The sequence below is a fragment of the Carassius gibelio genome, chromosome A11, assembly GCF_023724105.1.
Source record: "Carassius gibelio isolate Cgi1373 ecotype wild population from Czech Republic chromosome A11, carGib1.2-hapl.c, whole genome shotgun sequence".
Classification (NCBI taxonomy): Eukaryota; Metazoa; Chordata; class Actinopteri; order Cypriniformes; family Cyprinidae; genus Carassius; species Carassius gibelio.
In genome coordinates this window covers 15145967-15158052 of record NC_068381.1, presented here as the reverse complement: position 1 = coordinate 15158052, position 12086 = coordinate 15145967, and the positions used below count along the sequence as shown (strand labels likewise).

The 12086-nt window shown below is 42.1% G+C and overlaps 1 protein-coding gene across 1 annotated transcript in view; it reads left to right on the top strand.

The window, feature by feature from the left end:
* Positions 1-12086, top strand: part of LOC128022442 (inactive N-acetylated-alpha-linked acidic dipeptidase-like protein 2) — a 174122-nt gene that overhangs the window by 77898 nt on the left and 84138 nt on the right. Inside the window, exon 6 of the mRNA XM_052610035.1 lies at positions 7133-7270. Coding sequence (XP_052465995.1) covers positions 7133-7270 — 138 coding nt within the window. The remainder of the gene's footprint in view (positions 1-7132; positions 7271-12086) is intronic.

Below are 12086 nucleotides of genomic sequence, written 5' to 3'. Positions count from 1 at the left end.
TGAACCATTCAGTTTGATTGAATGATTCACTCATAAAAATGCCACTTGCTGGTGTAATAATGTAATCTGCAGAAAATACTCAGCACTAATACACAGACTGACAATTTGAGTGGAGAATATTACAATATAGAACTCTGAATTGTATTATTGTCATTTTTAACTATGCTAAATTTTCAGGATTACAACATTTTGTTTAAAGAATTTAACATTTTTATCCAGCAAGATGCATTAAATTGATCAAAATGTGAAGACATTTACAATGTTCCAAAATATTTGTATTGCAAATAAATGTTGTTGTTTTTTCTATTCATCAGATAAACCCTAAGAATAATAATTCAGCTTTGCCATCACAGACTATTACAATTATTTTATTAAAATTAATTCAAAGACTTCTTTGAAAATTAAAAAAAAATAATTTTTACAGAACCCTATTTTTTAAAAAAGGAGACTGTTACCAATACATATTTAGGGACATTTACATCTGAATATATGTATGTAATATTTCTCCAGGTAAAAAAAAAAAAAAAAATGCTTTTTTTTTTTTTTTTTTTTTAAAGACAGAGCATCACAACCGAGTGAGAATTAAGCACTGCAAAGTACGATTATATTTCAAGAACTTTTTGTATCATAATTATACTTTAAGTGGTGGTTCGTTTACTTGATCAGTAGCTTGATTACTTGGGCTCTAGGCGCTTTTGAGGCAGAGTTCATTAAAGAAATGCTTTCCCACTTCTCAGAGCTGATCCTCATGTGTTCTCTTTACTTTCTGCCCTTAAACCAGTGAGCATTTCAAATGCACTCAGGCTGAAAATTACCTTTTCTACCATCACTATTATTTGACTGGTATTTCAGCTAATAGACATGCAAATAAAACAGAGGGTGTATTGCACTCCACACAGAAATGTGGCACTTGGTCAATAACATTATGGAAATGTTGCTTCTTCTTCTTCAGCTCTTTTGTGTGAGCATGATAGTGCTGTTGCCAAAGTGTACAACGGGGCCTTGAGTTGAGGAAATTACTCTGCTGTCTACATTTTCTCAATAGCGGCACTTCTGTCCATTTGGCGTGATTAATATGTCAGTCTTATGTTGAACTGCTTGTCCTACCATCATCGCCAATGTAATGCATTTTTGAGACTTTTTATTATATATTTCACTCTTGCGAAATGTGAATGTGGTGAAAATTTCAACATATCATGACAAAAACAAATGTTTTATAGGATTTCTACTGAAATAAAAGACTGTCGCTTACGGCATTGGGAATATGAGAATGACGTTTTGGAAGTTTAGATGTGTTTTTGATGGAGGATGGGTGGGCAGCAGCACTGCAGGCCATAAGCTTCCTGTCATCTCTTTTAGAAGGTCAGCGCTGCCCCCTGCCTGGGCTGGCTAGGAAAGTCTAGGACAGTCTTATCTTATCTGCAGAAGGTGGGTGGGCTGCTTAGTTCATCCTGTAGTTTAGACCCCCACTGTGCCAGAAATGTGGCCCCTGTCAGATGGCTGTAGTTTTGCCTTTATTGCATCAAGAAAGGAACGTGATGAAATACAAAGAGCCGTGTTTAACACACACCTAGGGCTTTAGATGAAGATGTTTCCTCTAATGCTGCAGGTATATTGTAGGAGTACACAGTACATTTTGGTAAAGTGAACCCTTTTACTAGGTTAAAAACACACTTTCACTAAGAACTGGTTATAAGCATAATTTAACCATGCAAAAAAAAAAAAAAAAAAATGTTGTTTCATAAATACTACAAATGTCACATTATATATACATGTGGTCAGAGAGATCTGTCTGTCTGTCTGTCTGTCTATCTTTCTATATATCTCATTATAGATATAGATTTTAAATTTGCCTCTGGCTAATCAGAGTACATATACATATCCATGGTCTGAAAGATTGATGAACACTGTTATAAGTCTGTGAGAAATATATTTTTGTTTCTCTTTAAAGACCCTGTTGTTTTTCTGCTTTAGTGTACTAGAAAAGTCAGCCCAGTATTTATAGAAGCACCTAGTCCTAATGTTACTTACTTTATGTCCAGTGCTGCTGCTGTCGAGCTGCCTCTCACTCATGAACCTCCCCTGCAGGGCCCGGCCCGGCCCGTGCCATATATCCTGAGAGACTTGGCCACAGTTTAGCCTCTGCAAATAGGGAATAATTTTACCAGACAAGAATTTAAAGTTGTTCCTCTCTTCAATCCCTCTGGCTCTGAATCCATTCCTCTCTTAGCATGCTGAATGTGTGGCGATTATGGCTTTAACCAGAAGCAGAATTTACACATACCTCCACCTCACAAATGGGCAGTAATGAAGAAGCTCTAAACAGGAATGTGTGGGCATGAAGGAGACAGAGTGTGTTTTAACAACATTTGGTTGTGAGATTTAACTTCTGCTCTGATGCCCTGTGGCCTTAAACATGCTTTTTAGTTAAAAATGCAAGTCTTTTTTATTACATTTTTGCTCCTCAAGATAAGCTGTTTATCAGCATTATAGACTATATCCATAAACGTATACAAGCATATGGGAAGTATGCATGACATGATGTGATAACTGTGCCATGCAATGTATTTGCATTTGTTATTACTATTATATGTGTTATAACTATTATAAACAGTTATTTAATCTTGCAAGAATGTCCGTGTCAAGGTTAATTTTGTCCTAAAAGCAAACTTAACTGAGATCTTAAAAGTTTCATTCATCTGTAATTAAGCAGTTATCAGCAACCACTGAGAAAATAATTTCAAAAGTCACTTTTCATTGTACCAAACTTGAATTTGCACTTTTCTTTTGTTGCTAGAAAGTAAGTGGAATTGTGTGACATTGAGGGCATTGTCACTGATCCCTGAGTAAGGCTCCTGCAGGTGAGAACACAAAGAGAAAAGCCATTAGGCTCTCATTATATCCTGATCATCATTCAACGAGAATTCGCCATGCCCCAGGTCTGCTGATACTCCAATAAATAATCATAAAAACATAATAAAGGTCAATAAAGAAAGTAGCGTCATAAAAAAAAAATAAAAAAATAAAAAATAACAGATACCACAGTGAGGAACAGGACCCTTCATCCATTTTTGGTCAACACATCTGTGTTGGGTTACTCTTGAGATCTTGTATCATTTTCATCTGCCATCTGTGAATTTTTAATCTGAGGCAGAGCAATGGAGCTATTCACATTCACTGAATACTGCCTAATGGATAGCAGAAGATATATTGGTTTGGTCATATCTAGAGTGTGATTTTGTAGTAGTAGAAAGATCTAAAGGATGATCTGAAAATAAAAATACACACAGAATGTCTGTGGGTGTTTTTGAAACAGGGCATTATTCCATAATGTATTATTGTGTCAGATTAGCTATTCTCTTTGGGAATGTGATGAGCAGGTCCAGGGAGATGGAACCAATGTCACCTCATAACAGTTTTCTTTCAGTGAAGACTGTTGTAGTATTTGCTGGTTCCAACTTTCTTTATCAGCTGTGGAACTGAATATCAAGGAATGTTTTGAGTTGAATAAATCCAATCGTCACTCAAAAACCCATGTGCACAGCAAACATGCAAATAACATAAGATTGTCTACGACACTTAAACTGCCATCTGTGAGAAATGAAAATGAGCATCGATGTTAAGAGAGTAAGACTAAATATATTTATATTAAGGGCCACATCACGGAAAATCAAGACAACAAAAAACGTATTGCCCTAACATGATAACATGATTTTATTTTATTTTATTTTATTTTATTTTAAAGAGAGAGAGAGAGAGAGAGAGAGAGAGAGAGAGAGAGAGAGAGAGAGAGAGAGAGAGAGAGAGATGTATAGATATACACAAAGCAACAAATAACTCCTAACCCTAAGGTTGTTGGTGCAAGTCTCGGGCCGGCAATATCATGACTTAGGTGCCCTTGAGCGAGGCACCGAACCCCCAACTACTGTACATAAATGGCTGCCCACTGCTCTGTATGTGTGTTCACTGCTGTGTGTGTGCACTTTGGATGGGTTAAATGCAGAGCACGAATTCTGAGTATGGGCCACCAAATTTGGCTAATTGTCACCTACAGTAACTTCGCTTCGTGCTCTGCATACTGCACTTCTATCAAGTGTTGTTCCAAATAGTATGTTAATATGATATTTTGAAGTTCTTACTCTTCACCCTTTGGGATGAAAGCAACCCCTGTTGTTTATCGACATGACAGATTTGTCATTCTCACAGATTTGATTTGTAACACATCGGGACCTGAATGAGTAAGTTTATATGTGAAATACTGAAGTGTTTGTAATCCGAACACTGCACATATGGCCCAACCGCAGGCGCGTAATATATATCTCATGAGCTTCTCTGTGTGGAGGGAATGAGTCTAAGCCCTGTGGGTAATCGTACTTCAGCAAATAACTCTTCCTGGGAGGCTTGTTTGCTCAAAAAAAAAAAAAAAAAAAAAAAGATTTCGCAGTTATTTTGGAACCCTTTTTTTTTTGTTGTTGTTTGTAATGCCTAGTATAGCATTACCTTGACTTTTAATTTCATCATAATGCTATTAGTTACTCTTTCTAAATTAATCTTGCATACCTAAATAAAAATATCAGACATATTGAAATTGCACAGCCCGCTGCATCAGCAGGGAGGCATCTATAGCATCATGCCTGGCGTATCTAATTGACTTTTGATATGAATCTGTGTATTGCACAAAGTTCACATGGAGCTCAGGTGAATAATCCTGTATGGAATAAGTGAGCTTTGTTTGTGCTGAGTGAAATTAAGCAGTGACAGTGCATGAAAGATAAAGTGAAGCATGTAAAAAATTTGGAAAGGCACAGTAAGTCACTGTGCATGTGTATTTTAGAGTTTTATATCATCAGGAACAAAAGAAAATATAGTTTTTTTTTTTTTTTTTTTTAAAGAGCCTTGCATTTTACAGTGGTTATGTATGCTATTTACCAATGATATTGAAGGAAAAGGTCACCCACAAAATTCAAATTTGCTGAAAATTTACCCACATGCTATGCAATGTGTAGATTAGTTTATTTCTTCATTGGAACAGATTTGGAGAAATTTATATTTATAGCAGTGGATGCTCTGTGAATGGGTGCTGTCTGAATGAGAGTTCAAAACGGCTGATAATAAATAGTCATTTAAATCCACAAGTAATATACTCAATTCCAGTCCATCATTTAACATTTTGTGAAGTCAAAAGTTCTGTGTTTGCAAGAAACAAATCCATCAAGGCATTTTTTGGCATTTTGGCCAAAATACCATCAGCCATAATAACCATAATAGTATGAAAAACTTATTAATGATGGATTTATTATAAACACACCGTGTTAATTGATGGACTGTGAATTATTGTGATGTTTTTATCAGCTGTTTGGACTCTCATTTTGAAGGCACCCATTCACTTCAGATGATCCATTGGTGAGTAAGTGTTGCAATGTGTCTTTATCAGCATTGGGTTATTTTCAACCTAGAACAGAATAAAGTATGGAAGAATTTACAAATATTGAGGAGATCTGCTAAACACAGTACACCAAATAAGTATCACCACCACAGGCAGATTCCCTCAGAACGCCTGCATGCAAAACACAATGGCATTTGTCCTCGAGATGGAGGCGAGATTGTGTGCATATTTCACTGGCACCATGAATTATTCTTACTGAGAGACCAGCATGTTAGCTGATGTGAAGTATTAAATGTTCCTCACATGCACCCCAGTAGTATGAACTGTGCAGGACAGGATGAAACAGTGAGTGCGCACTCTCTTTGAGTTCATCAAGATCAGGGCTACTTTATTTCCAAAACTGTCATATCTCCCACGAGAGCACAACCTAATGGGTTTTGAGGGCATCTTATTCTTTTAAACTTGTTTTTGTTCCTTTTTAGCTATGCTGCAGATAGAGCTAACATGAAAGGATAAACGCTATTGACCATAACCTTGTTTTTGTTTTTATTTATCTAGATGAATGAAAGTACTCTTTTGGCTGGTAAAAAAAAAAAAAAAAAAGGTGTGCCCTGTAAGTATTGAGCTGAAAATGTCTCTCAAAACCTCCATTTTATTCAGCTCACTCTACAGCTGACATCGGGTTCAGGTGGGTCTGGATATGCTGCACAACAAAATCAGTTCTGCACTGAACACCACTCATTGTGCACCTTTCAGATTTTTAAAAGATAGATAGATAGATAGATAGATAGATAGATAGATAGATAGATAGATAGATAGATAGATAGATAGATAGATAGATAGATAGATAGATAGTTATTTATTTATATTTTATTAAAATTTTTAAAGTTTAAATAGATAATTTCAGGGGGACCTTCCTGTTTGTTCATTCCTGCACAATCACTGTAAAATAATTGCGGCCTGTGAATACATTTATCTGTGGAAGGTAATAGAGTGTTGTGGAACAGAAAGGTCTACTGATTTTAATTCGTGGATGACTGTTCCCTATCCCACCGGTGCAGAAACACTGCTGGAAGCTCCTAAATAAATTTGCTCCTAAAGCAGGATTAGGCTCACCGTTTCTCTGTTTTAATGAGGTTGAATCAATGGAGCGTTTCGTCCATACAAATCCCCATTGGCCTGCTGGAAACCGTTTCTTCAAACTTGAAATCTCTGGGCCTATTAGTTTGCCGCTCGTGAGCTGCAATCAGCGGTAAGGAAAGGCTTTGATACGGTACGTCCCTGCCTGGCTGTGCATGTTCCTCTCAGCGCTCCTTTTTCTTTTCTGTCAGATTTACAGCACATTACGAACATCCTCGCCCGCCCCTTCTCACTCACCTCACATCACTTAATGCATTTTCACCTACCCCCACGGCAACTATGCAGCACATAATAGACTAATGTCGTTCATCTGCTCTCCTAGTGTGTTAGAAGCCTCAGTGGATGTCTTAACCAATAGAAAAGCTTTTCGATTGGGTAATTGGTTTGCATATGTGTGGCATTATGAGCCCCATGACATGCTTTAAACACTCACAGAGTCATGATCAATGCAAGTGGCTTGTCGAGGAGGAAAATCTGAAGATGGATGGATGGATGTTATTATTGTTAACTTTTTGATGTAGCTGTATAAAAGCCTTTTCTAAAATAAGAATTACTGGTTTGATTGTGTGTTTGTTTTTCACTATTCTGTTCTGTTTCTGTTCACAGCTGGAAGAGACAGTCGCCACAACTTGACATCATTGCTGGTTCAGCCCATCTCTGCCTCCTTAGCGAAACTGCTGCTCTCTGCCCCCGCCATGGGGCAGGGAAGACCCTGCATCTCTATGGCCATGCCCTCTTCCTCAGGTAAGCCCTGAGCCAGAAACATCGCCTGCTACACTTACTGTAACTGTCAAATTACAACCCTCTTCATTCTCACACAATACCACTTCTTAGAGCCTTCAAATCTTATAACCTTATGGAGAGGGACTTTCCTGTATTAGAATATGCTTCACGATGACTGACATTATGAATGAATGTCAAGTTACCATGTGATTAAATGTCATGTGATTACACATAGTGTGTGTGTGTGTGTGTGTGTGTGTGTGTATGTGTGTGTGTGTGTGTGTGTGTGTGTTTGAGTCTTGAAAGTGTGAAAGTGTGGGCTCTCGCCCCAAAACACCTCTTGACTGAAGCTTTGACATAATGGAGCTTATCAGTGGACAAACAATACTAAATAAGACTCACAAACTGATAGCAACTGACACACACACACACACACAAAGTGTTGCTGAATAACAGAAGGCTAACGCCGGTTTCACTGCACATTCTTTTAAGCTTCCTGGTTACTACATCACCCCGCCCATGATGTCTTGCCCATCCATCGGACGGATTATACACTTGGTTCAGAGTCTGTCACACTGAAGGGCATTACCAAAGCATCCTCCGATGCAGCCCAAGTTCCTGAAGAGGAACAGACAGACAATGGTAGCTTTAGCAACATTAGCTTTACAGAGTACCAGAAGCACTTTCAGAAAGGCAATTTGGAAACCTAACTGGAGGTGTAGCTGGATCATGATCAGTTGGCACTGTTACATCCTTCAGGAGCTACTTTTGTGCAAAACCTGCTTTTTTTACTGACCCTCATTCACAAAGCAGTCCGATGTAAAATGATTTGCGCAGACATAAACGCATTTCGGTAGAGACGAGGGAGAATTTTCTTCAAAAACAAAATGAATCCATCTCGTCTTCAGTGGCTAAGATTTAGGGAGTAAATGGAGACAGCTGTGTACATTCATACAACCAGATACAGAACACCTCAAGCGCTTGGGAGACATTCTCGTCAGTACAGCAATGGGGGACTGTGTACAACTCTCTGTGATCTCGCTCAAGGCAGTTCTATGTTAAAACGTCTGTCAACATTCGTGGGCGGGGCCTGTGGCTAATGTGATGTCAAATTAGCAGAAATCTTGAAAACAGGTCATTGTGAGACACTGCTTATTATTTATGGGGATTAAAAAAAAGGAGTGGGTGGATGGGTGGTTGTGTACACACACTGCCAACACAAATGTATGTCCAATCAACATGTGAAAGTGAATTTTTGCATAATAGGTCCCCTTTAAATCTTATGAAGTATTACTGATTTATAGGGCGTTCTCACTTTATCATCTTTAATAACAATCATATGATTGTCTTTTTCACTATTTCAGAAACCGATAATACTTCCGTTCTGTTAGTGAACTTTTTTGATTTTGTCTAAACGCAATTTTTGTGCCTTGAGATAATCATAAGTCTTCTCAGTCTCATGCTTCTGCTGGGGATTTAAGTTTCAAAAGCAGCAATCACATGACGTCAGTGTTCCACCTGCCGGTAGAAGATGGTATGACACTCTTTTTCTCCAAATGAGACAGGTTGTGTGCTCGGGGAGCAAAGGCTTGTTGATTTATGCTCCATGGTGTGAGTGCAACTCCTGAGTGCAGGCCTTACACATCGTCTTAAAGTTGCTCTCGCTATGGCCGCCCGTATCCAAGGCCATTACACACATCAGTCAGTGGGTGCCCAGGGGACCTAATTGAAACCATGAGAGGAACGCTGGTCAGCCATTTCACAGCACTCTCTCATGTAGAGCTTTCAGGGGGGTCAAATGTAACATTGAATGTGGTCACAAGAGCCACGGTGGATGTGCAGCAGGCTAAATAAAAATGACAGATTGAGGTGATGACATGTATTGGAGCATAATTGAACTTAAGTGAACAAACCTCTAGGGAAAGGTCATTCACGTGGGATGATGCTTTTCATCGACCAACAAAAAAAAAAGTACAAGTGTACTTTTGTTCACTGACCTTCACCTGAGAGTAAAAGTATTTGGCAGACTCAAATGTTCAGGTTTCAAGTGAAGATGCCCACCGTTTTTTATACAACTTTGTTACACAACAGTTACATGTATATAACTAACATGTTTTCTGCATCCTTGAAACGAGCTTGAACAGCTTGCTGTGCACCATGCAATGTGATGTATCTATCGCCTTGTCCAAAAACCCGCACTTGCAGTCTTTGCACTTGACTACTTATATGACAATTTTTTTTTGTATTTGGTCCATGTGAGCATGAAGACCACAAGTATTTATAGAACCTTTCATTACCTGATGGGACACACTTATAGTGTTGTAAAAATGCAAGTGTATTTTTATTTCCAATAGTGTGGGTATTTGGACAAGGTATAGGCATAACATTATGACCACTGGCAGGTGAAGTGAATAACACTGATCATCTCTTCATCACACCACCTGTTAGTGGGATATATTAGGCAGCAAGTGGAACCTTTTGTCCTCAAAGTTGGGTCATAGCATCTGCAAAACTCAGTCCAAACAAAGGAACAGTGGTGAACTGGCGATAGGGTCATGGATTGTCAGGGTTGACAAGGGAGGGACTCAAGTGCAGACAGGATTCTCAACACAAAAGGGTTTATTTACAAAAAGGGAAAACAAAAACCCACGAGGGGGAAAACAAGGACTAGGGCAGATACAAAAATAACTAAACAGGACTGATTAGACAAGATAAACAAAGACTCAAAACTAGAGAACACTAACTACAAATAAACACTCACGGTTATACAGGACACAATATCTCAAAGGGGTTACCAGGGTATAATCACAGGTGAGGAACACAATGAACCGACGTAAGACAGAGCACACTAGGAAAGCTAAATAGGGGAACAATTAAGACACGACAGGTGGCACAGATAGCAATCACGACACGACTAGGTTAACAAGGGGGGCGGGGCAAGGGAACGAGACAACACAAGCACATGGCCCAAAGGCAAGGCCATGTGCTTGTACACAAAACACGGGTCTGTCATGATCCTGCCTCAAGACTAGGAAAAATCAAGGACACGAGGGCAGAATCATGACAGAACCCCTCCCTTAAGGAGCGGCTTCCAGACGCTCCTCAAGGGAACATCAAACACGGGACATGACTGACATGACAGACTGGGACACAGACACAAACCAACAAGACATGACAAATAACAACAAAGGCAAACATGAGTACACAATGGCAGGGTTAGGGTGACAAATCAAAAAAAAACAAAAAGGGAAGGGGAGGGGGCGGGACCACAAAGTTCATGGGGGACAGACCAGGGCGGGTGGGTGGGGTAGGAATCTTAGGAGGACAGGACGAAGGCTGACGACGGGGGGTACGGGCAGGTCTGGGTGGTGAGGGGCGGGGAGGGGTCTCGGGACAACTGACAGGGGACATGACAGGAGCAGACAAGGGACGCGGGGCAACACTTACGGGACGCGGGGCAAGACTTACGGGACGCGGGGAGACGACAGCTGGACACGGGGGGACAACATCTACTGGACACGGGGCAACATCTACTGGACACGGGGGGACAACATCTACTGGACACGGGGGGACAACATCTACTGGACACGGGGGGACAACATCTACTGGACACGGGGGGACAACAGGACACGGGACACCTACGGGACACGGGGCAACATTAACGGGACACGGGGCCACATCAACAGGACACATGACTACATCAGCAGGACACGGGGCAACACTCACGGGACACGGGGAGACGACATCTACGGGACACGGGGAGACAACGGCAGGACACTCGGGATTTCTGAGGACAGGGTCTGGGGACAAGACAGGACTGACGGGGACTTCTAGGATCCGGACAAGACTAGACAAATAATCTGAAAAGGCTTTAGCAGCTAGGATAATTGGCATCTCCTTACGAGATGAGACAGACTGTACTAGAGTCTTTGCTGCAGAGTCGGCCGCGGCACTCTCCTCCGCTCTCACGACTGCAGACTTGCATACAGCTCTCCTCTTCGCCGGCTCGGGCACGCCAGCGCTCACCGCTGCTGGCTCGGGCACGCTCACCGCTGCTGGCTCGGGCACGCCAGCGCTCTCCGCTGCTGGCTCGGGCACGCTCACCGCTGCTGGCACGGGCACGCCAGCTCTCACCGCTGCTGGCACGGGCACGCCAGCTCTCACCGCTGCTGGCACGGGCACGCCAGCTCTCACCGCTGCTGGCACGGGCACGCCAGCTCTCACCGCTGCTGGCACGGGCACGCCAGCTCTCACCGCTGCTGGCTCGGGCACGCTCACCGCTGCTGGCTCGGGCACGCTCACCGCTGCTGGCTCGGGCACGCTCACCGCTGCTGGCTCGGGCACGCTCACCGCTGCAGGAGGCGACAGAGTCGCAGGACCGGGAGACCCCTTCTTCCTCCTCTTCCTTCTAGGCCGCGGTGCAGAGGTCACCGCTGGGACAGAGACGGGTTGGGGAAGTTCGGTCTCGGGCAGGGCAGACTCTGACGCCGACGCCTCCGAGGCTGACTCCCACGACAATCGTCTCCCTCGCTTCATGGGGAGACTGCAGGCTGTGGAAGGCGCCTCGGGGCTTTGGGGGGGACTTGCCTGATCCCCCAGGGTTGCCACGGCCAGGACACGACCCTCTGGAATCGTCGGCAGGTGGATAGGTGGAGGGGACCTCTGTGGCTCCTCCTCTCGACCGCTTGCTCCGGAGCGACCTCCCCTGGTCCCCCGGAACACCACTAGGCGAGAGCCCTCAAAACCATCCCGCTTGCTGGCTGATGACATCCAGCATTGCCTCCTGTCTGCTGAGTTCCCTTTTGGTCGGTTCATTCTGTCAGGGTTTTGGTAAGGG